The sequence below is a fragment of the Geotrypetes seraphini genome, chromosome 12 (genome assembly GCF_902459505.1).
Source record: "Geotrypetes seraphini chromosome 12, aGeoSer1.1, whole genome shotgun sequence".
NCBI lineage: Eukaryota > Metazoa > Chordata > Amphibia > Gymnophiona > Dermophiidae > Geotrypetes > Geotrypetes seraphini.
The window spans coordinates 71,681,532-71,704,022 of NC_047095.1; the positions used below are offsets into that span (position 1 = coordinate 71,681,532).

Consider the following 22,491-nt stretch of genomic DNA (forward strand, 5'->3'; position numbering starts at 1 on the left):
TCTTACCTTCAGATAATTACTGCAGCCTGCAGAGATGATTGCCAGTGCTGTAGCGATCCTTACAGGCTGCCATCGTCCTCAGCAGCACGTTCCCGCCCCTGATGTCAAAGGAGGGGTGGGACCGCAGCATAGAAAACGTGCTGCGGAGGCTGATGGCAACCTGCAAGGAACGCTACAGCACCGGTGATCCTCTCTGCAGGCTGGGTAATCTTTTATGCACCATGAAGAATATGCGCTCCCTGTGAAGAGTGCACACCATTTGCAGAGAGCATATATTGGGCATGACCTGGATTGGCCACTGTTGGAAACAAGAGGCTGGGCTAAAACAGGATTTATTTTTTTAATTTTTTACTGTGCTAAACAAAACAGTCAAATAACATTCAAATAACAAGTAAAATGAAATACAGTGATAAAGTGAACAAAAACTAACCTGTCAAATGAAATAACAGTCCAAACACAACACAGTCAAATAACAAGTAAAATGAAATACAGTGAACGTCAATCAAAATTCAAAATTGTATGCTATTCCTCTGAGATAGTCGATCAAATTTCGATTGTCCAAGTCCTCCACAATACGCAGAATTCTTGCAGAAATAGCCGCGTATTTCTTGTTTCGCGCATTGACAGGATTGCCTGCTATAATCTGCGTGATTTCAAAATTGTGAAGTCCTTGCTGTCTTTTCAAGCAGTTGATGAAGCGGTATATATTGGGGAAAAGTGAGCCGCAGGTTTCTTGAAAGCTGCGATGCCAGCCCTCGACGTCATTATTCGTCCGATGTTGGCCTTTCAACGTTCGTTGATGAACATTCCAAAACACAACTGGAAACAATGGATTCTGGCGTCCTCTTCGGTTCATTCGACCAATGTAGGTGTCCTCGAAATAGTTGGCAATGGGTAGTGCTTCTTCTGGAAATTTGGGATCTTCCAGCAGCTCTTCAAATGATTGCACAACACTGGCCGGAGGCAGAAAAGCAAGAGCTGGTATCATGCGGATCCACTGTGCAAATTCGTGGTCATTTTGGTAGCGCACTTTCAATCCTTCATTCTGAACTCTTCGCCATATTGACTGCGACAAGTGGAAGAAGCAGCCTGTTTTCTCCATGTTAGGAAACTCGATTTCAAACGCTTGAATTGCAGCTTGTTCAAAATCGGTCATCAACTGCTTCGGTTGGAGACCTGGCTGCATATTCTTAAGCTGCTGCAGCATCTGTCGATAGGTTGTTCGGGTCTTGTTCGGCAACAGCGCGTACAATGCTGGAATGATGACACCACCGTGAACTGCATGGATCGTATAAAGCTGCTCGAACAAAGCTGGTGCAGTAGAAAACGTGCCATCAGCGAACCATTCACTGCTCTGTGCCAACAAGTGGAGATTATCCCTCGTTCCAAATATCAATATTCGGCTGGTTCCAGCCCCTGAATAAAAATTAAAATAATTTAGGCATAAATTTAGGCGGTGGATGGAGGAAACCCCTCAGTTGGGACGGTACATACATGGGCTTTTCAAAGTCCAAAAAAGGGTCAGAAATAGTCAGGGGTGCAGAAAAAACAACATTTTTCGACGAGCTCTATTCGCTGGCATCAAAAAATTCCAAAATACAAAAAAAAAAATTTTTTCTTCATTTTTTGGAGCTATTACGTTAATGGAATGTTTCACAAATTCTACTAAAATTGTACCAAGTAATTTAGTAAAATTACATGTGGAATATTATATAGCAACAATAATTCAAGATAAAGCTTAAAACGGCTTAGAAAACTAAGACATACTTGTTTGATCAATTCTAATAAATTAAGAAATTTTGGGCCATTTTATGTGCCACAAAGTGATATAAAATGCGAGCAAATAACGCCTACATGTACGAGTACATAATGCTAATAGCTTGAAAAGAAAAGTTTACCCGAGTCCCACAAAAGAAATTGCTGTTGGACGCCATTGATAATGATCTCCTGAAATTCTGGCAGGATGACGAGTTGATCAACGGTTTGAGGCAGCCGCGGCATACCCTTGGCTTGTCTTGACGATCGAATTGATCTCTTTAGCGAATCTTTTCTAGGCAGAAGCGCTCCAACGTTTGCATGGCTGCCTGAAATGACCTCACTAAGAATCTGCTGTGGCGTCTCCTGTGTCGACCTTGCCCTGGAAGTAACTTCATTGATTAATCGAACTACTTCAGGCCTTGCTGCCTGTGCTGCATGATTATGTATATTTACGATTTTCACAACTTCGCCATCAATTCCTTCAGTCCAAACGCGTCCTTTACACCTTGACCGCTTTTCGCATACCCAAATAGCATGTCTGTCATCTGCTGTTCGTTTAGAGAATACATAAATATGATTTTCGTAAACTAGCTTCTTCTTGCCACGCTTTGAAAGAACTGATTCCATAACAAAATAAATCACTACACAGATCAGTTAATCAGGAAATCGAAAGGACTAAATGACCAAGAGGCAAGAACATGTCATATTTATAGAAGCTCTGGTGAATTTTGCAAAGTCATTGGTGCCAGATTGGCCGAATTTAGCACTGGCGACTATACATACATTTCGCCCACGCACCTTTCGCCCCTGAGCATTTTCCCCTACTTCAGGCCTTGCTGCACTTATCAGCGCGCTCCAGCGGGATAATATCATGTTCCCTTTCGGCAGACCTGCGGCTCGTCGGAGGCGGCGTACGCTCGCGGGACGCTGTCTGGCTCTGGCCTTGGGCCCGATCCCCCTTCATTCCCATGCTTCGACTCCCTACCCCCCCCTTGGCTTCGCTCAGCTCATGTTCCCTTTCGGCCCAAGCCCCGATCCCCCCTTCATCCCTTTCCGATGTCTTGCTCTGGCCTTGGGCCCGATCCCCCTTCATTCCCATGCTTCGACTCCCTACCCCCCCTTGGCTTCGCTCAGCTCATGTTCCCTTTCGGCCCAAGCCCCGATCCCCCTTCATCCCTTTCCGATGTCTTGCTCTGGCGTTGGGCCCGATCCCCCTTCATTCCCATGCTTCGACTCCCTACCCCCCCTTGGCTTCGCTCAGCTCATGTTCCCTTTCGGCCCAAGCCCCGATCCCCCTTCATCCCTTTCCGATGTCTTGCTCTGGCGTTGGGCCCGATCCCCCTTCATTCCCATGCTTCGACTCCCTACCCCCCCTTGGCTTCGCTCAGCTCATGTTCCCTTTCGGCCCAAGCCCCGATCCCCCTTCATCCCTTTCCGATGTCTTTCCGATGTCTTGCTCTGGCCTTGGGCCCGATCCCCCTTCATTCCCATGCTTCGACTCCCTACCCCCCCTTGGCTTCGCTCAGCTCATGTTCCCTTTCGGCCCAAGCCCCGATCCCCCTTCATCCCTTTCCGCTGTCTCGCTCTGGCCTTGGGCCCGATCCCCCTTCATCCCCAGGCTTCGACTCCCTACCCCCCCTCGATCCCCCTTCATCTCTTTGCGCTGTCTCTCCCAATCCCCGATCCCCCTTCATCCCTTTCCGCTTTCTCTCTCTGAGCTTGGGCCCGATCCCCCTTCATCACCAGGCTTCTCTTGCGCTCACAACTCCCTCCCCCCCTTGGCTTCGCACCCCCCCTTGGCTTCGCTCAACGATCCCCCTTCATCCCTTTCCGCTTTCTCTCTCTGAGCTTGGGCCCGATCCCCCTTCATCACCAGGCTTCGACTCCCTACCCCCCCTCGATCCCCCTTCATCTCTTTCCGCTGTCTCTCCCAATCCCCGATCCCCCTTCATCCCTTTCCGCTTTCTCTCTCTGAGCTTGGGCCCGATCCCCCTTCATCACCAGGCTTCTCTCGCGCTCACAACTCCCTCCCCCCCTTGGCTTCGCACCCTTCGCCTTCGCACCCAAGCCCCGATGCCCCTTCATCCCTTTCCGCTGTCTCGCGGGAGTCCCTTCCGACTCCCTACGCCCCCACACAACTCCCTCCCCCCCTTGGCTTCGCTCGCGCACAGCTCTCGCAGGACGCAGGACGCTGTCTCACTTTGGCCAAGCCTCTCTCGCACTCACAACAGTAAGCGCTCCGAGGTAAGGATTTGCGCTCCGAGTCGGGGGCGAAATGTGTGGGGGCGAAATGTGGGGGCGAAATGTGTGGGGGCGAAATGTGTGGGGGCGAAACATCCGGGGGGCGAAATGTGTGGGGGCGAAATGTGTGGGGGCGAAATGTGTCGGGGGGCGAAATGTGGGGGGCGAAATGTGGGGGGCGAAATGTGGGGGGCGAACCTTCCGGATCCCCTTAATCTCAATGCTCCAAATGTCTCTTAGACCATTTTTTGGTTTTTTATTCAAATATCCAGATATTAATTTATACCACAATGCGGCTTGATGTCCTAGGAAGTCTGCTTGGAAGCATAAGAACTCTAAACTCTATTGATTATTCAATGTTTTCCATTCAGGGAACCCAACCTGAATGGCCTGCTTCAATTGCAACCATTTAAAACTTTGTGTTTTACTAAGACCAAATCTATGTTGCAATTGTGAAAATTCCAGCAGTTTACCTTCTGAAATAACATCATCTAGAGATCTAATGCCTGCAATAATCCAGTTCTTCCAAAGGATTTGAGCTCCGCCAATTTTGATCTTGGAGTTTATCCATAGAGATTGATTAGTTGATTTGTTTATTGGGATAGGTGTTAATTTACTTATAAACCTCAATGTTTTTCAATGTAAGCTTCCTAGGATTTAGGTAAATAATTAAAATAAATGATTGAAAGAGCTGAAAACACATTTTCTGGCCCACATAAATTGCTTGTATATCATCCACATCAGTCTGGTTTGAAAACCAATGTCATTAGGATATACGTTAGTACAATAGGCATATACCATCAACATGCAGCAAGTCCACCTCTGTACAGCCTTTACTCACTTCAACTGCACTGCCCCACTTACATTAGATAGGGGAAATGCTTGAATTACCTGTATGTAAACCACTGTGTGCAAAAAAGGCAGTATACAAATCCCAATTCTTTTCTCTCCCCCCCTTCCGCTTCTAATGAAGCCTTCCCATTGTGTTGCTGGAATTGTATTAAAACCCAGCTAACAAAAGTGCCCTTTAAACCATTTGATACCTATGAACTGAGAAATATGACCTGGAAAATTGTGTTTTGGGGGGCAGTAACTTCAGCACACACAGTGAGCTCCAAGGTCTAGTAACTGATCCACCCTACATTAAATTCTGCAACAGAGTGTTTCTGTGCACTCCTAGGTTCCTAAATAATTAGTATCATGTCATGCTGTGAATGAATATTTTTGTCTATAAATGTTGAAAATAGAATTTGCACTGCTCAGTACATGGCTCTAACTGTAATGAGATCTGACTTCTTAGAGTGAAAGAGCTGAACCCCCACTGTGAAGAAACCAGCGACAGCCCTAATAAAATGGAGACGGAGGATAGCGATGGCTCAGAGACCAGCAGGGGAAAGTCACTACTTGAAGACGAGGTATCTGCAGTTCAGTAATTTATTTATTCCTTCATTCCATTTTCTGTACCGTTCTCCCAGGGGAGCTGAAAATAGTCTACATGAATTTATTCAGGTACTCAAGCATTTTTCCCTGTCTGTCCTGGTAGGCTCACAATCTATCTAATGTCACATGGAGCAGCATGGGTTTGAACCCACAAACTCAGGGTGCTGAGGCTGTAGCTTTAACCACTGCGCCACATATCTGATCTCTTCCTCACATATGTGATTTTAATGCAGCAGACACTAAAACCTTGCACTTTTGATCCTGCACTGCTCTTCGAAAGATGGGAGAAAATGTTTTCTGTTTTTTGCTTTAGCTTTTGCTGAAGGATGAAGAGCTGTCCCCGCATATGTCAAGTGTCCATGATATGATGACTCAGATTAGTGAACTGGAGGAAAAAGCTGCGGAGGAGCTTAGGGAAGTAATACAGGTAATGAAATCTGGGGTGGGTTATGTAGGGATTCTTCATGCCAACTGAAGTAAATACTGCTTTGTTTACCTCATTGGAATGACTACGAGACAGCATTGTATGTTCCAAAAACAGACAATATTTGTTTATAGTTAGTATAAAAACTTACAAAATTACAGCAGCAAAGGCACAGCAGAAAAATATATTATCCCAGGACAAGCAGGCAGCATATTCTTGACTGATGGGTGACGGCACCGACGGAGCCCCGGTACGGACAATTTTAGAGTGATTGCACTCTAAGAACTTTTAGAAAGTTCTAGCTCGGCCGCACCGCGCACGCGCGAGTGCCTTCCCGCCCGACAGAGGCGCGCGGTCCCTCAGTTTCTTAGTTTCCGCGGAGCTAAGAAGACGCGTTTTCAACGGCTGTTGAAATTTTTTCTTAACTTGCCTTCCCGCTCGCGTAAACGTTTTCACTTAATTTGCCTTTTTTCTTTCTTTCAATTTTGTTAAAAAAAAAAAAAAAAAACTTTCATTTTTTTCTTCAGTTTTCATTTTTCCCCGGCGGGGCCTTCTGCCACCATCGAAGCCTCGGCCTTCGATTTGGCGGAAGCCGTTTTTCCTTTCATGCCCCCTCAACCGGGTTTTAAGAAGTGCCAGCGGTGTGCTAGGCCTATATCTCTCACGGACCCACACAACTGGTGTTTACAGTGTTTGGGTCCTGAGCATCAGGCCTCTACTTGCACCCGCTGTGCTACTTTAAAAAAACGGACATTAAAAAATCGCCAAATTCAACAGCGATTGTTGTTCGGTGCCGAGATGTCCGACCCCGTTCCTTCGACTCCGGCTTCGGCACCGATTCAGTCGGCACCCTCGTCTTCGACGCCGCGTGATTCCACACCGGCGTCTCAACAGTCAGGTAAGCCGGCTAAGAAGCCTTCCCCGCTGGAACGTCTTCCGGCCTCGAGTGCAGTGAGTCCAATCCTGCCGCCTGTAAGACGCCAGCGGAAGCGCTCCGCCCCTATAGAGGTGAGTCCCTCGACATCGGGCTCCTCATCTCCGGGGCGTCGAGCGGCACCACAGGTACCGCAGAAGAAAAAAGCGGTACCGGTGCCATCCCTCGATGACCGCATTACGGCCATCCTTCAGGTGCAGCTTAAGGAGCAATTAGAACGACTCCTTCCTGCTATCATGACACCGAACCTTCCGGTGCCAGTCCGCACCGAGCCATCGGTACCGGTGGTGGAACAACCCGTATCGATACCGATTGTGGAACCCGTGTTACCCGCTTCCACTGTTTCGGTACCGCTTCACCTAACCTCATCGGTATCGATGCCAGTCCTTGCACCGGAACCGAGAGCTCACCATCAATCGGTACAGACTTCGGCACCGGTGCGACCGATAACTTCTCCTGACTCGGTATCGATGAGGTCGGGTAAGTCGGTGCGCAAAACCCGACACATGCAAACGTCGACACCTGAGTCTCGAGACCATTCTTCCCATGTCAGAGACCCTGATCTGTGGGGAGACTCAGAGGAACCCTTTCTTTCTGAAGGCGAATGTTCCTCAGAGGAGGAGGATTCGGCTGTCCCTGACCCATCCTCCAAACAGGCCACTTCCTCTTTCTCTAGTTTTTTGAAAGAGATGTGTGAGTCCTTGTCCATTCCTTTGGAGGCTGAATCCAAAAAGTCTAAAGCTTTTTTGGATGCCCTTGATTTTGATCAGCCTCCAAAGGAATTTTTGAAACTTCCCCTTCATGACATCTTGAGGGAAACTTTCTATAAGAATTTAGAGACTCCTTTAACTGTCCCAGGGGCCCCACGTAAACTGGATTCTCTATATAAGGTAATTCCCATTCCTGGGTTCGACAAACCTCAACTTCCACATGAATCTTTATTTGTCGAATCCACCCTTAAAAAGACTTCAGGAGCCAGTGTATATGCATCTGTCCCTCCTGGCAGAGAAGGAAGGGCCATGGATAAATTTGGTAAGAGGCTCTACCAAAATGCTATGTTGGCAAATAGGGCTAGTAATTATGCTTTTCATTTTTCTTTTTATTTAAAGCATCTCCTTACCACCATGGCTTCTTTCGAAAAATATCTTCCTTCACGAAAGCATCCCGCTTTTCACACATGCTTGTCGTCTCTTCTCCAATTACGTAAGTTTATGGTTAGATCCATATATGACACCTTTGAACTAACATCCAGAGCGACAGCAATGTCAGTAGCTATGCGTCGTTTGGCCTGGCTTCGGGTATCCGAGCTTGATGTTAACCATCAAGATCGGTTAGCCAACGCCCCATGCCTAGGGGATGAGCTCTTTGGGGATTCCATGGACTCAACCACACAAAAGCTCTCTGCTCATGAGACGCGCTGGGATACCCTGCTTAAAAATAAAAAGAAGCCTCCTCCGCCAAGACCATATAGGCAGCAATCGGCCTATCAACGCCGCTTCACAGCTCGTCCATTAACTACCACTGCTCAGCAACCTAGGCGTCAGAGGCAACAACAACGTCAGCCTCCCAGACAACAGCAGCAGCAACAAGCTGTAAAACAACCTCCTCAGCAGAAGTCACAGCCCTTTTGACTTCATTCTCCACAGTATAGCCAGTATCCCTATTCCTGCTCTCCTGCCTCAGCCTATAGGAGGTCGACTTTCTCTGTTCCTCAGCCGGTGGGAAGTAATCACGTCGGACCAATGGGTCCTCAACATCATCCGCCACGGCTACTCTCTCAACTTTCAGACTCTTCCACCTCAAAGCCTGCCAAAAGAGTCTGCTTTGAACAGTCCTCAATCGGCCCTCCTTATTCAGGAGGTCCAATCCCTCCTCCTTCTGAACGCTATAGAGGAAGTTCCTCTAGATCAAAAGGGGCAGGGATTCTACTCCCGTTACTTTCTAGTCCCCAAAAAAACAGGAGATCTCAGACCCATCCTGGATCTTCGCGATCTCAACATTCATCTAGTAAAAGAAAAATTCAAGATGCTTTCTTTAGCCATCCTTTATCCCCTTCTAAATCAAAACGACTGGCTATGCTCCCTCGATCTCAAAGAGGCTTACACTCACATACCGATCAATGTAACCTCAAGACCATATCTCCGATTCATGATCAATCATTGTCATTACCAGTACAAGGTACTGCCCTTCGGTCTTGCCTCATCTCCAAGGGTATTCACCAAATGTCTCATTGTGGTAGCGGCATTTCTACGCTCTCACCACCTTCATGTATTTCCTTACCTGGACGATTGGTTGATCAAAGCCACATCCGCTCAAGCAGTTCTTCTGGCCACCAACCAAACCATCCAGTTTCTACAACTTCTGGGATTCGAGATCAATCTACCCAAATCTCATATCATTCCCACTCAGAGACTTCAATTCATTGGAGCGATCCTGGATACACTCCTAATGAGAGCTTTCCTACCATCCAATCGTCTCCAGACTCTTCAGTCTCTATGTCAGCAGGTGCTTCCACTGCCTTCCATCTCAGCAAGACAAATGATGGTACTCTTGGGGCACATGGCATCCACAGTTCATGTCACACCTCACGCCCGTCTTCACCTGCGCACTCCTCAATGGACCCTTGCTACCCAGTGGTCCCAAGCGTCGGATCCTTGCTCACGACACATATCTGTGACATCATCTCTTCGTCAGTCTCTTCAATGGTGGTTGGTATCCTCAAATCTATCCAGAGGTCTTCTGTTCCATCAGCCTCCTCATCAACTAGTCATCACCACCGACGCCTCTCTGTATGCATGGGGAGCTCACTTGAACGAGTTCCAGACTCAAGGTCTTTGGTCAGCCCAGGAAAGGAAGCATCAAATCAATTTCCTGGAACTCAGAGCGATGTTTTACGCCCTCAAGGCCTTCCAACATCTTCTCTTTCCTCAGGTCCTTCTGTTGTGCACAGACAATCAGGTTGCGATGTACTACATCAACAAACAGGGTGGGACAGGCTCTCGCCTTTTATGCCAGGAAGCCCAGAAGATCTGGACTTGGGCCATAGATCATCATCTCTTCCTGAAAGCTATATACATTCAGGGGGCTCAGAATTCTTTAGCGGACAAACTCAGCAGAATTCTCCAACCTCACGAGTGGACACTCGATCCCGTAACTCTGCAGTCTATCTTCGATCAATGGGGCACTCCTCAGATAGACCTCTTTGCAGCTCCTCACAATCATCAGCTGCCCCTATTCTGCTCCAGACTTTACTCTCCGCACCGTCTAACAGCAGATGCTTTTCTCCTCGACTGGTCGAATCTGTTCCTGTATGCTTTCCCTCCTCTGCCTCTCATGTTGAGAACCTTGTTCAAGCTCAAGAGGGAACGAGCCACCATGATTCTGATTGCTCCGAGGTGGCCCAGGCAACATTGGTTCTCCCTTCTACTTCAACTCAGTTCCAGGGAACCTTTTCTTCTTCCTCTGTTTCCTTCTCTGCTTACGCAACAGCGGGGAACCCTTCTGCATCCCAACCTCCAGTCTCTACACCTGACGGCTTGGTATCTCTCGGGCTGAACTCGACTGATACTCTTTTGTCTCAGCCCGTTCGTTCCATTCTGGATGCCTCCAGGAAACCAGCCACTCTACAATGTTACCATCAAAAGTGGACGAGATTTTCTTCCTGGTGTCTTCTTCATCATCTTGATCCCACTTCCCTGGCAGTGGAGACGTTGTTAGATTATCTTCTTTCTTTGTCCGACTCTGGCCTTAAGTCCTCTTCCATCAGAGTCCACCTCAGTGCCATTGCAGCTTTTCATGAGCCAGTCCATGGAAAACTTCTTTCAGCTCATCCCCTGGTGTCCAGGTTCATGCGTGGGCTTTTCAATGTGAAACCACCTCTTAAAGCCCCTCCGGTTATCTGGGATCTCAATGTGGTTCTTTCAGCTTTAATGAAACCTCCATTTGAACCTTTAGCTACTTCTCCTTTCAAATTTCTCACTTGGAAAGTACTTTTCCTTATTGCTCTTACCTCTGCCAGGAGAGTCAGTGAGCTTCATGCACTGGTTGCAGATCCACCTTTTACGGTTTTTCACCATGACAAGGTGGTTCTGCGTACACATCCAAAGTTTCTCCCCAAGGTTGTTTCTGAATTTCATCTCAACCAATCCATTGTTCTACCGGTTTTCTTTCCAAAACCTCATTCTCATTCTGGGGAACAAGCTCTGCATACTTTGGATTGTAAAAGGGCTCTTGCTTACTATCTGGAGCGTACGAAACCCCACAGATCAGTTCCCCAGCTTTTTCTGTCCTTTGATCCGAATAAATTGGGACGTCCTGTTTCTAAACGTACGTTGTCTAATTGGCTGGCAGCGTGCATTTCATTCTGTTATGCTCAGACCGGACTGACACTGGAAGGTTCTGTCACGGCCCATAGAGTCAGAGCAATGGCAGCATCTGTAGCTTTCCTCCGTTCCACTCCTATTGAGGAAATCTGCAAAGCTGCTACTTGGTCCTCAGTTCACACTTTTACATCTCATTATTGTCTGGATGCATTCTCCAGAAGGGATGGTCACTTCGGCCAGTCTGTTTTACAAAATTTGTTTTCTTAATGGCCAACCTTCCCTCCATCCCTCTTTTTGTTAGCTTAGAGGTCACCCATCAGTCAAGAATATGCTGCCTGCTTGTCCTGGGATAAAGCACAGTTACTTACCGTAACAGGTGTTATCCAGGGACAGCAGGCAGATATTCTTGCGTCCCACCCACCTCCCCGGGTTGGCTTCTTAGCTGGCTTATACTAACTGAGGGACCGCGCGCCTCTGTCGGGCGGGAAGGCACTCGCGCGTGCGCGGTGCGGCCGAGCTAGAACTTTCTAAAAGTTCTTAGAGTGCAATCACTCTAAAATTGTCCGTACCGGGGCTCCGTCGGTGCCGTCACCCATCAGTCAAGAATATCTGCCTGCTGTCCCTGGATAACACCTGTTACGGTAAGTAACTGTGCTGTTTGTGTTTTTGTATACTTGGTTTGTTTGTTTTTTTAATTCTTTATTCATTTTCAATCTTACAAGGTACAAACAATAAAACAATACAATTAAACACATCACTTGATATTCTTTCTAATTTGTCTTACAATACATAAAATTACCACCCTTCCCACCCATCATTCCTCTATTATTTTCCCAATATGAATAATAAAAAATTATACCTCCCCCCAACATTAAACGGTGTAAATTTCAATAGAAAATGGTGTTTACTCATTACAATAAGTTTTTCGTATACTTGGATTTCCAAAAAGCCTTTGACAAGGTACCCCATGAACGCCTACTACGGAAACTGAAGAACCATGGGGTGGAAGGAGACATACATAGATGGATCAAAAATTGATTGGCGGATAGGAAGCAAAGGGTAGGAGTAAAGGGCCAGTACTCTGACTGGAGGAGAGTCACGAGTGGTGTTCCACAGGGGTCGGTACTTGGACCGCTGCTGTTCAATGTATTTATAAATGATCTAGAAACGGACGAAGTGCGAAGTAATAAAATTTGCAGACGACACCAAACTATTTAGTGGAGTTGGGACTAAAGAGGACTGTGAGGATTTACAAAGGGACCTGAACAAACTAGAAGAGTGGGCGACGAGATGGCAGATGAAGTTTAATGTAGAGAAATGTAAAGTCTTGCATGTAGGAAACAAAACCCCGAAGTACAGCTATACGATGGGAGGGCTGATAATGGGTGAAAGTGCCCTAGAAAAGGACTTGGGGGTAATAGTGGGCAAGACAATGAAGCCGTCGGCACAATGCACAGCGGCCTCTAAGAAGGCGAAGAGAATGCTAGGTATTATCAAGAAAGGTATTACAACCAGAACGAAAGAAGTTATCAGTGCTGATTATTTCCACCAGAAGTAAATTCATCAGCTATCTTAGCTGTAAAGCTGAACAGGAATGGAAATAGTATGAATTTAGTGTTTAAGATGGTCTTAAGTCTTAAGACTTAAGGTATTAGCATTACAACAAGGGAATCTTCATAATTTCAAAAAAATTTTGGGAACCATTGACTAATTATTCTAATGATCAGATATCTTAGCACATTGGTAGTAGATATATAGGGGTGGGATGGGGAATGTATATCATATGGAAATAGGAATTTTGACAAAAGGGGGGGACTTATTTTATATCATAAGATGATTTGTTTGTAAATACAAGTGTCATATGATAATTGATTATAATATGTTTAATTCACTTGTTATAAGAATTCAAAAATGAATAAATAAAATCTTTAAAAAAAAGTCTTAAGACTTGTCAGTTTCTTGATACAAGATGCTCCAAGTAAATTTTACCTATTTTTGCTGTGTTCTGAGCTACAGAAAGATCCTGAATGGACAGAGTTATTAGAAATGACAGAGCAACCAGACTATGATCTAGAGAAGTTTGTAAACCAGTTGGAATACCTTATCCAAGAGCGATCCCATATGCTGCTGGCTCTAGGAGGTATGTACTCAGCTAGAAAATAAATGGCTCATTGGTAGACATGCAAATACTAAATTATGCACTTTTTGGTTTTATTCTGTAGCCACTTCTCTCAAATGAGCTGTTCTGAGTTCACTACTTTTTTAAAATCTGTTTATACTACTAAACACATGTAACAGTTCTTTTTTTTTTTAATAAAATCTTTATTCATTTATCAGACTTACAATAAGAGCATCAACAGGTACAATCAAATGAACTTAATAAAACACTTAATATTCAGCAATAAATCAAATTATATATTTTATCCCCTTCCCTCCCACCCCTTTCATTTTATATATTACTTATTTATATCTTTAATAAGTAGGTTCATTTTTTCATTCCCATTACTAAAAACTCATAAGTTATCCCCCCTCCCCCATGTTAAACTTATACTATTAAGGGAAAATGAAATCTATTCATTGCAATATTTTGTTAATGGCCCCCATACCTCTTGAAATTTTTTCTGTATAGCTATTTTTTCCATTTTATATATGTGACAACGAATTCCACCAAAAACTATAGTTAAGTCTCCTCCAATTTTTCCAATTACTTGTTATTTGTTGTACGGCCACTCCTGTCATAATTAGTAAAAGCTTATTCTTAGATGATATTTGGCTCTTAGCTCTCATTGATATGCCAAATAATACAGTATCATATGATAAAGCAAACGGATTTTCCAGTAAACAATTTATTTGGCCCCAAATTGATTTCCAAAAGGCCAAAATAAATGGACAATAGAACAATAGTCCCTGCTTCAAGATTACAATGCCAATATCTGTTAGATTTAGAGCTATCTAACTTTTGTAAACGAACCGGGGTCCATAATGCTCTATGTAAAAGAAAAAAACAAGTTTGTCTCATAGATGCAAACATTGTACATCTCATCCTCCAAGACCAAATTTGTGGCCATTGAGACACAGTAATTTGATGCTTAATCTCAATACTCCAAATGAAGGACGCAGTCAAACATGCCTTGAGCTGCCTAGAACGTAATGTAATGCAAGACCCAGCGCTGTCATTCATGAGTGCGCGGGCTGCACATGATCTCTCCCGTGGACTCATCCTAACATTGCCTCACCATTATACTGCACTGCAGACTGCACCCAATGAGGTATTAGGTAAAATTGGGGTGCACAGGTCAAGCTCATCACTGCGGTAAGGAAAGCACCCGCTACAAGTTGTGGAGAGTAATCGGATTCTAAGCTAGAACTGGGGAAGATATCTCCTTCATCCTCTTCAGCAGGCTCCTCAGAGGAGTTTGAGGAGTTTCATGAAAGTGGTTACTTGGTAGAAGCGGATGATTCGTTGTTTGGAGCCAGTTTGTATTTCAGTAATTTTTTTTTTAATCTTTATTCATTTTCAAGTCTTACAACAAGTGTATAATATTCAATCAGAAAAATTTTTAAACAAATCACTTGACAATAAATATAAAAGAATCCCTTTCCACCCACCCATTTATTAATACTGGAACAATTAACAATTATTATCTTGGTTGCTCTGGACGCGATCCAAGATGGCCGCAGGGACGGTTAGCTGAGCGTCCTGGCTCAGACTTTCGGGCGAATAAACAATCTACCTGTTTCTTCAACAAACTTTTCTTTGTGTTAGAATGCCAAAAAGAAGGGGCTGAAGCGCCGCTGCAGCCTCGCGGCGCCCTGACCCTGTCAGAGTCGGCAGTATCGACGAACTTCTCCGCCGGATGCAGGCAGTATCTGTAGCGGTGTCGGCTCACCCGATGGAGGCACTTGGTGGCGAGCTGCAGGCGGTCTCCCCAGGACTAGAGATCTCCCTTAGCCCCAACGCTAGAGCACCTCTACCTCGGACAGCCAGCACCCCAAGAGAGGAGGAGCTACTGGAAGGTGGTGAGCTCCCCTCCTGTGAGGCTTTGAATATCAGAGAGGGGAGCTTGGAATTGGAGCAGGACTCCCATTTGGAGAGCCCTGAGGTGTCTGAGGCTGTTACCAACAAGAGGGAATACAGCATTCAGGAGGGACATCTACAAGAGGAGAGGTCAGTTGAACTGTGTAAAATTGTGCCTAAAAAATAAACCACAATAGATAAGCCCCAAGAAATAACCCTAGAAGCAATTTGGGATCTAGTGGCAGATCTGGCCAAATCTATTAAGCCTCAATTGTGCCAAGTTGAACAAAAATTAAATACCCATGATATACATATAACAAATATACAGACTGATATGCAAGAGTTAAAAAATTCAAATACGGTCACCAAACAGCTAACAGAAACATTAATGCGAGATAATACAAATTTGAGAAGGAAATTGGAAGCATTGGACAATATTTCTCGCAATAACAATCTCAGACTAATTAACTTTCCCAGAGTGGCAACAATACCTCCGCGAGATATGTTGAAACGATATATGGTAGAGATATTGGGAATTTCAGAAGAACTGCTGCCGCCGTTTACCCAGGTCTACTATTTGCCTATACGAAGGGAAGGAGGATAACATTCAAAATCACAGGAATTACCAATGGACCAAAAGTTATTAGACATTTCGACAATTCTGGAACAGTCAGACAGGGAAACATGACACCAGCAACTCTACTTCTCACAGTTGCCTTGGCACCAGATAAACAATGGTTATTAAGACTTTACTTTAATAATAAATTACAAGAATTCTTGGGACACAAAATACAAATGTTTCCTGACCTGGCACGAGAAACCCAAAAACGACATCGAATTTTTGATCTTAAAACCGGGAGTTATTGCTCTTGGAGCTTCTTTCTTTCTAAGACACCCATGTAAATGTGTGATATTATATCAAAAGCAAAAATACGTTTTCTTTGACCCTACTCTTAACTGACTACTTTCTTGTTGGCTGCGCACCTGAATGCAGGGACATCATGAGAGCTCATTGAATTAATTTGGATACTTTTCAGCTGACTGAATTTCCTGTTTTTCTTTCTTTATATTTTAATGCTCGCTGTTATTACTTCTTGGATCTATGATTTGTGGACTTGAGCTGGAGTTAAGCTACATTTCTTTTTGATAGTGTTAAATACAACAAAATTTTGTGTTTTGTGTTCATTAGATAACTCTATCTTTCTGTACAAGTGGATACTTGATATTTTTTATGGAAAATATGATAAATAAATAATAAAAAAAACCACAATTATCTTTCCCAATCCCACCCCCCCTATACCTTATCTAATACCAAGGTGTTTAAGATGTCTGATCATTAGAATAAGTAATCAACGGCCCCCAAATTTTTTTAAATTTATGTATTTCAGTAATTGATTCGTCAAGGACGTTCGTGATAAGATGAAAGAATGTATAATAATAGTATAACTTTCTATGTCAAAGCAAGAGGAAGATGGATCAGTTTAAAGCTTCTGATGCAGAAACTTCGAGAGTATGGAACAATGTCATGTGGAGGAGTTTTGTTAGTTGGTTTGAGAGGAAATATAAAAGTTTTATTTTCGGGAATCAATACCTCAGTAATTAAAACTGCTTAAATATATTCTTGTAGATTCATGGTTCATAGGAGGATTTGTAAGTGAAACAAAATAAGATATTTTATTAATTTTGGTTTTAACTATACTTCAGATAAATATAAGTAATTCAGTTTTAGAATGTAGAAGGAGAAAGGCGATAATAGTTCCATAAAGGTGAATTTTCAAAAGAAAGTATTATATAGATAGAAATGAATCTACATTTATTTATTTATATCTCATATATTAAATGCAATATAAGAAATAGACTCTGGTTTTAAGTGTGCTTACTTTTATATATGGGTTTTTCATTGGAGTTTTATTATTAAAATAAATTGATTTAATTTAAGAAATTGATTTAATTAAAAGGTAATGTAATACATTCCCCAAAAGATAGATGTTATGTTTAAATCTTATGCAGATTCAATAAACTAAAATTTGTTCTGAATATTAAATTATATAAGCTGGGAATAATTAAGATTGATAAAATTTTATTAAGGTTTTAATTAAACATAAATAAGAAGACAAATTATAGATGTTTATTAATGAATTGCTATATCATAAGTTATATAAGTTGATTAATGGAACTAAGGAATTTGAAGCCAATATTGATCTCTAATCTTAGATGTAAAAGTCTTTAGTGTAAGGTTTTATATATATGAAGATGGATTAATCATATTAAAATATATTAATATTAATTATAACTGGAATATAATTGGTTGTATAGGTATACTAATATATGATATTAATTTAAAGGTTTCTAAAATGCATACAAAATCATTAAATTGGTATTGTATAATTTATGAATTAGAATAAGTTCTATGAACAATTATCATATCTAATAAGTATTTCTTATGTGACTTATTTTTGAATATTGTTTTAAAGAGGGTCTATAGGGAGTTTATCATTGCCTGATCTAATATGTGTGTCACCAAGTTAACACTATTAATAGATTTGGGGAGGGAGGGTGGGGAGAAGGGTAGAGAAGAAAATATTAGGGATAGGAAAATTTTATGTGCAAAATTTTAAAATATTGGAAATGGTGTCTGTTCATTTTAATTTAATTACATCTGATTACTTAGAAAACAAAATATATAATGGAGGTTAAACTTTTCTCATTAAATGTTAATGGCCTTAACCATCAAATAAAGAAGAAAAAAATGCTTCAGAGTCAAAAGTTGGAAGGGCATTGGGTAAAACAGTTTTTTGCCCCTGCTCTTGGCAAAAAAGCTTGGGTTGCCATATTAATAAATAAAAAGAATACAGCTAATTTTCAATTGATTGATTCTGATCCCTTGGGTAGGTGGGTACATGTAAGAATGAGCATGGGAAATAATAACCTGGAACTGTTTAATGTGTACGCCCCAAATACAAATCACTGACTGCTTCTAATTTAGTGGTAGCTGGAGATTTAAATGCTGTTTTGGATCCATTAATGGATAAAAAAACCAAGTAAAATTATGAAGTCCTTAGGGTTAGATAATTTGATACAATCTAGTGATTTGAAAGATATATGGTGAATACTTCATTTTAATGAGCAGGAATTTTCTTTTTGTTCACAAGTTCATAAATCTTTTTCAAGAATAGATTATATTTTTGTTTCAAATCAATTAGTACAACAAGTGACAAAAGCATCCATAGACACTATCATTTTGTCTGATCATGGAGGTGTGTTGATTGAGTTTAAGTTTCAGGAGCAAGAGTATAGCAGGTCTGTTTGGAGATTCGATAATACATTGATTGCGGATTCAAATTTCCTTGAAGAATTTAAATTAAAAATGATTGAATTTTTTCAAATTAATACTTCGGAAGAAATTACCATAGAAACATTATGGGATGCATTTAAGGTTACCATGAGAGGTAATATTATCTCGTATTCGGCATATATTAGAAAACAACTTAAAAAACAATTTTCTGATCTGGAAAAAGAAATTAAACATTTGAAGCTAAATTGGTTGATAAATGGGAGCAAGATACCCTGCAGGCTTTATTAAAAGCAAAGGGCAAATATAATGAGATATCATCAAAATTTGTAAGGAAAGTTACAAAACTTTGTATTATGGTAATTCAAATAAGGCGGGAAGATTATTGGCAAATTATCTTAAAGCGAAGAAAAGAAAAACAAAAATTATTGCAATAAAGGATGAGAAAGGAGAGATACATACTCAAATTGGAAGCATTTTAAGTCAATTTCTAAACTTTTAAAGACCTATATTCTTCTGAGCCTTATAAAAATAGAGGAAAAGATGGTATAGAATTTTATAATCTGATTGAGGGGCCTAAAATTCCTGTGCATATAAAAAAAAGTTTAGAGGAGCCTATATCAAAAGAATTAGAAACAGCATTGAAGATGCTCCAGGGGCGAGATCCAAGATGGCCGACGGTCCCGGACGCTGAACAGCACGCCGGAGGAGACTTTCTGAAAAAAAAAGTTTCTCCCGAATAGCTTTACCTACTTAGAATGCCGAAGAGCAGAGGTCGCAGCGCCGCTGGAGCCTCGCGGAGTTCGGCGGTCCCCTCGTTCGGCAATATAGAAGAACTCCTGCGTCGGATGCAGGATATCCCGGCAGCGTCGGCACCCCCGCTGGAGACGCCTCAGAGGGGCGGAAATGAGGTGATCTCCCTGGGGCTAGAGACAACACTGAGCCCCGACGCTAGGGCACCTCCCCACCTCCTCAGGTTACCAGCTCCCCACAAGTGGAGGAGCTGCCAGGAGAAGGCAGGCATCTACCCTCGGAGGCCAGGGAGAACAGAGAGGGGAGCGTGGAAATGGACTCCCTGAGTTTTCAGGTGAGTCCAAGAAATACCGAGGACTTTGAAACATCAGGGTCTACTTCAGGCCAGCAGAAGGATTACCAGGAACAGCTGAAAACGGGTGAGACTATTCAAACTTTTAATTCTTCATATGTTATTGAAAAACCCAGAGAAGTAACACTGGACTCAATTTGGGATTTAGTGGCTGACCTGGCCAAGTCTGTCAAGCCCCAGCTTTTGCAGCTGGAAAATAAAATTAATTTTCAAGAAACTGAGATAAAAAACATAAAAGTTGAAATTGGTGAATCTAAGAATTCTATTGAGAATATACAACAGGAGTTAAAAGTATCAAAATAGCTTAATGAAGCAATAATAAAAGATAATACAAATATGCATAGAAAACTGGGATCTTTGGAGAATTTTTCTCGTAATAATAATCTCCGACTGATTAACTTTCCTAGGATAGCCTCGGTGACACCTAGGGATATGTTGAAACGTTATATGTTGGAGATTTTGGGTATTCCAGAGGATACATTACCACCACTTACTCAAGTATATTACCTACCAATGAAAGCTATTAAATCACCATCTAAACAACAGGAGAATAATCAACCACTTAATGTTTCAGCAATCTTGGAACTTTCGGACAGAGAGCTAGTATCTCCGGCAACATTGCTTCTTACTGTGGCTCTTGCTCCAGATAAAAATTGGTTGCTTAGATTGTTCTTTAGAAATAAAATGAAAGAATTTCTTGGACAAAAAATATTAATGTTTCCAGACTTGGCACGGGAAACCCAGAGGAGAAGGCGAGTTTCTTTTGATGAAGCCAGGTATTACATCTCTTGGTGGGACTTTTTTCCTTCGACACCCTTGTAAATGCGTAATACAATACCATATGAAGAAATATGTATTCTTTGAACCATTCCAGTTGACAGCCTTTTTGGCAGGAATTCGGCTGGATGAAGGAAAATCAAAGTGAAGTGCATTTGAATAATGATATCCTTTCTCAGCCAAGGGATCTTGTTTTCCTAATAGTTGAATTGATAGTTGTTAGCATTTGTTATTATCCCAGGACAAGCAGGCATGATATTCTCACATGTGGGTGACGTCATCTAAGGAGCCCCAGCGCGGACAGCTTTTCAAGCAAACTTGATTGAAGTTTCAAGTTTGCTATGCTGCACCACGCATGTGCATGCCTTCTTGCCCACTAGAGGGCGCATCCCCACCTCGTGGTCCTCAGTTCAGTTTTTTCCGCGGAGCAAGAAGCCCTGTGGAATTTGTGCTCTTTTAATTTGCCTTCTGACACTGCGGCTGAGTGGTTTTTTCTCGGTCGCTGTGCTTAATTTGTGTTTTTATTTTGTTCGTGTTTCTTTTTTCGTAAAAAAAAACAAAAAAAACCTTTTTCGTTCGGCTCCGGGGGCTCCCGGTAGCCGCGGCTGCGGGACCTCGTTCGTTCCCGGCCGGTTTTTGGGCCCATGTCCCGTCCCTTGACGGGCTTTAAAAAGTGCACCCGGTGCGATCGGCTGCTTTCCATCACCGATCCCCACCGGTGCTGCTTACTTTGTCTGGGTCCTGAGCACCCGACCGACTCCTGCACTCGGTGCTCTACTTTTCAGCCGAGAGCTCTCCGCCGCTGTCGCGCTCGGATGGCGGAGCTCTTCGCTGTCGACCCCGCGGCGGGGAAGGCCTCTACGTCGGCCTCGACTTCGGCCCCGGCCTTGACCTCGGCCTCGACTCCCTCGACCTCACTCGACAGCCTGCTTTGTCGAAGCCGGCGTCTTCGACCCCTAAGTCGACGGTGGGTAAGTCCTCACTTCCTTCTTCTCTTCCAGCCTCGAAGAAGCCATCCTCGGGCTCATCGACGGGGGCAGGTGGGTCGTCCTCGGCCCCGCCCCGAGCGTCGAAGTCGGGTGCCCCGCGGGAATACTCGAGACCGAGGTCGCCCTCGAGGTCGCACCCGCCGGCCCAGGATCTGCCGACTATGATGGGGGTTCCTGTCTTTCAAGACTTGCTCCGTGCGCTCATTGCCTCGGAACTGTCCGGTGCCCTCGCGCACCTCCAGCCGTCTTCGGCTTCAGCGGCCTCGGTCTCGGTACCCTCGACTTCGGCCCTCGGGGTGGCTTCGGCCTCGACCCCGACCTTGCCCTCGACCTCGGTTGACCAGCCTGAGCGGAGCGTGCGGCCTCGGGACAAGGTGCAGAGGGTTCGGAGGATCTCTTCCTCTTCTTCCTCGTCGAGGTCCTCCCAGGGCTCCTCTCACTCGGGTCGGCCTCGGGCGAAGCATCGGCCGAGGAAGCCCAAACGTCAACGGGGCTCTCCTCGACGCCGTAGTCGCTCCTCGCCGACCGAGGCTGAGACCCTGCGGGTCTCCGAGCTCCGCCTTGATAATCCGAGGCTTTTCCGTTCCTCCGAGGTGGAGTTTTCGAGGGACTCTTCGCCGAGACGGAAGGGGCGTGCCTCGGTGCCTCATACCCCGGGGACTTCCCGCAGGGGTTCCTCAGGGCATGGGCGGTCCCCGACCCCGTCGAGGTCACTGGGTGCGGCTTCTTGGGGTTCGGGGTCTGGCACCGGTAAGGAGTCTCGTTACTCCCGTGAGGCTTCCCCTTCTTTTTTGGTGACGCGGGCTTCTCGATCTCCCTCTCCGCCTTCGAAGCCCTCCTCCTTTTCCAGATTTGTGCTTGAGATGGGGAGGGCTTTGGACCTTGACCTTATGTCAGGCTCTCAATACACGAAGGAATTTTTGGAGGAGCAGGATTTGCCCTCTCCCCCAAGGGAGGCTCCTCGTCTGCCTCTCAACAAGGTTCTACATCAGACCTTCCTGAGAAACTTGGACTCCCCTCTTACAGTCACAGCGGTTCCATCAAAGATGGAGTCGAAGTACTGTACGGTCCCTTGCAAGGGCTTCGACAAAGCACAGCTGTCCCACCAGTCGTTGCTGGTGGAGTCGGCGTTGAAAAAGTCTCAGCCTTCTAGGGTCTCTGCTGCGGTCCCCCCCGGGCGGGAGGGACGGA

General features: G+C 44.1%; 1 protein-coding gene across 5 annotated transcripts in view; it reads left to right on the forward strand.

Moving 5' to 3' along the window:
- The window catches only part of KIF2C (kinesin family member 2C), a 181,781-nt gene that overhangs the window by 149,075 nt on the left and 10,215 nt on the right, over nt 1–22,491 (forward strand). For all 5 annotated transcript variants that reach the window (XM_033917078.1, XM_033917083.1, XM_033917079.1 and 2 more), the window contains 3 exons: nt 5,300–5,414; nt 5,753–5,866; nt 13,136–13,259. In XM_033917078.1, coding sequence (XP_033772969.1) covers nt 5,300–5,414; nt 5,753–5,866; nt 13,136–13,259 — 353 coding nt within the window. The remainder of the gene's footprint in view (nt 1–5,299; nt 5,415–5,752; nt 5,867–13,135; nt 13,260–22,491) is intronic.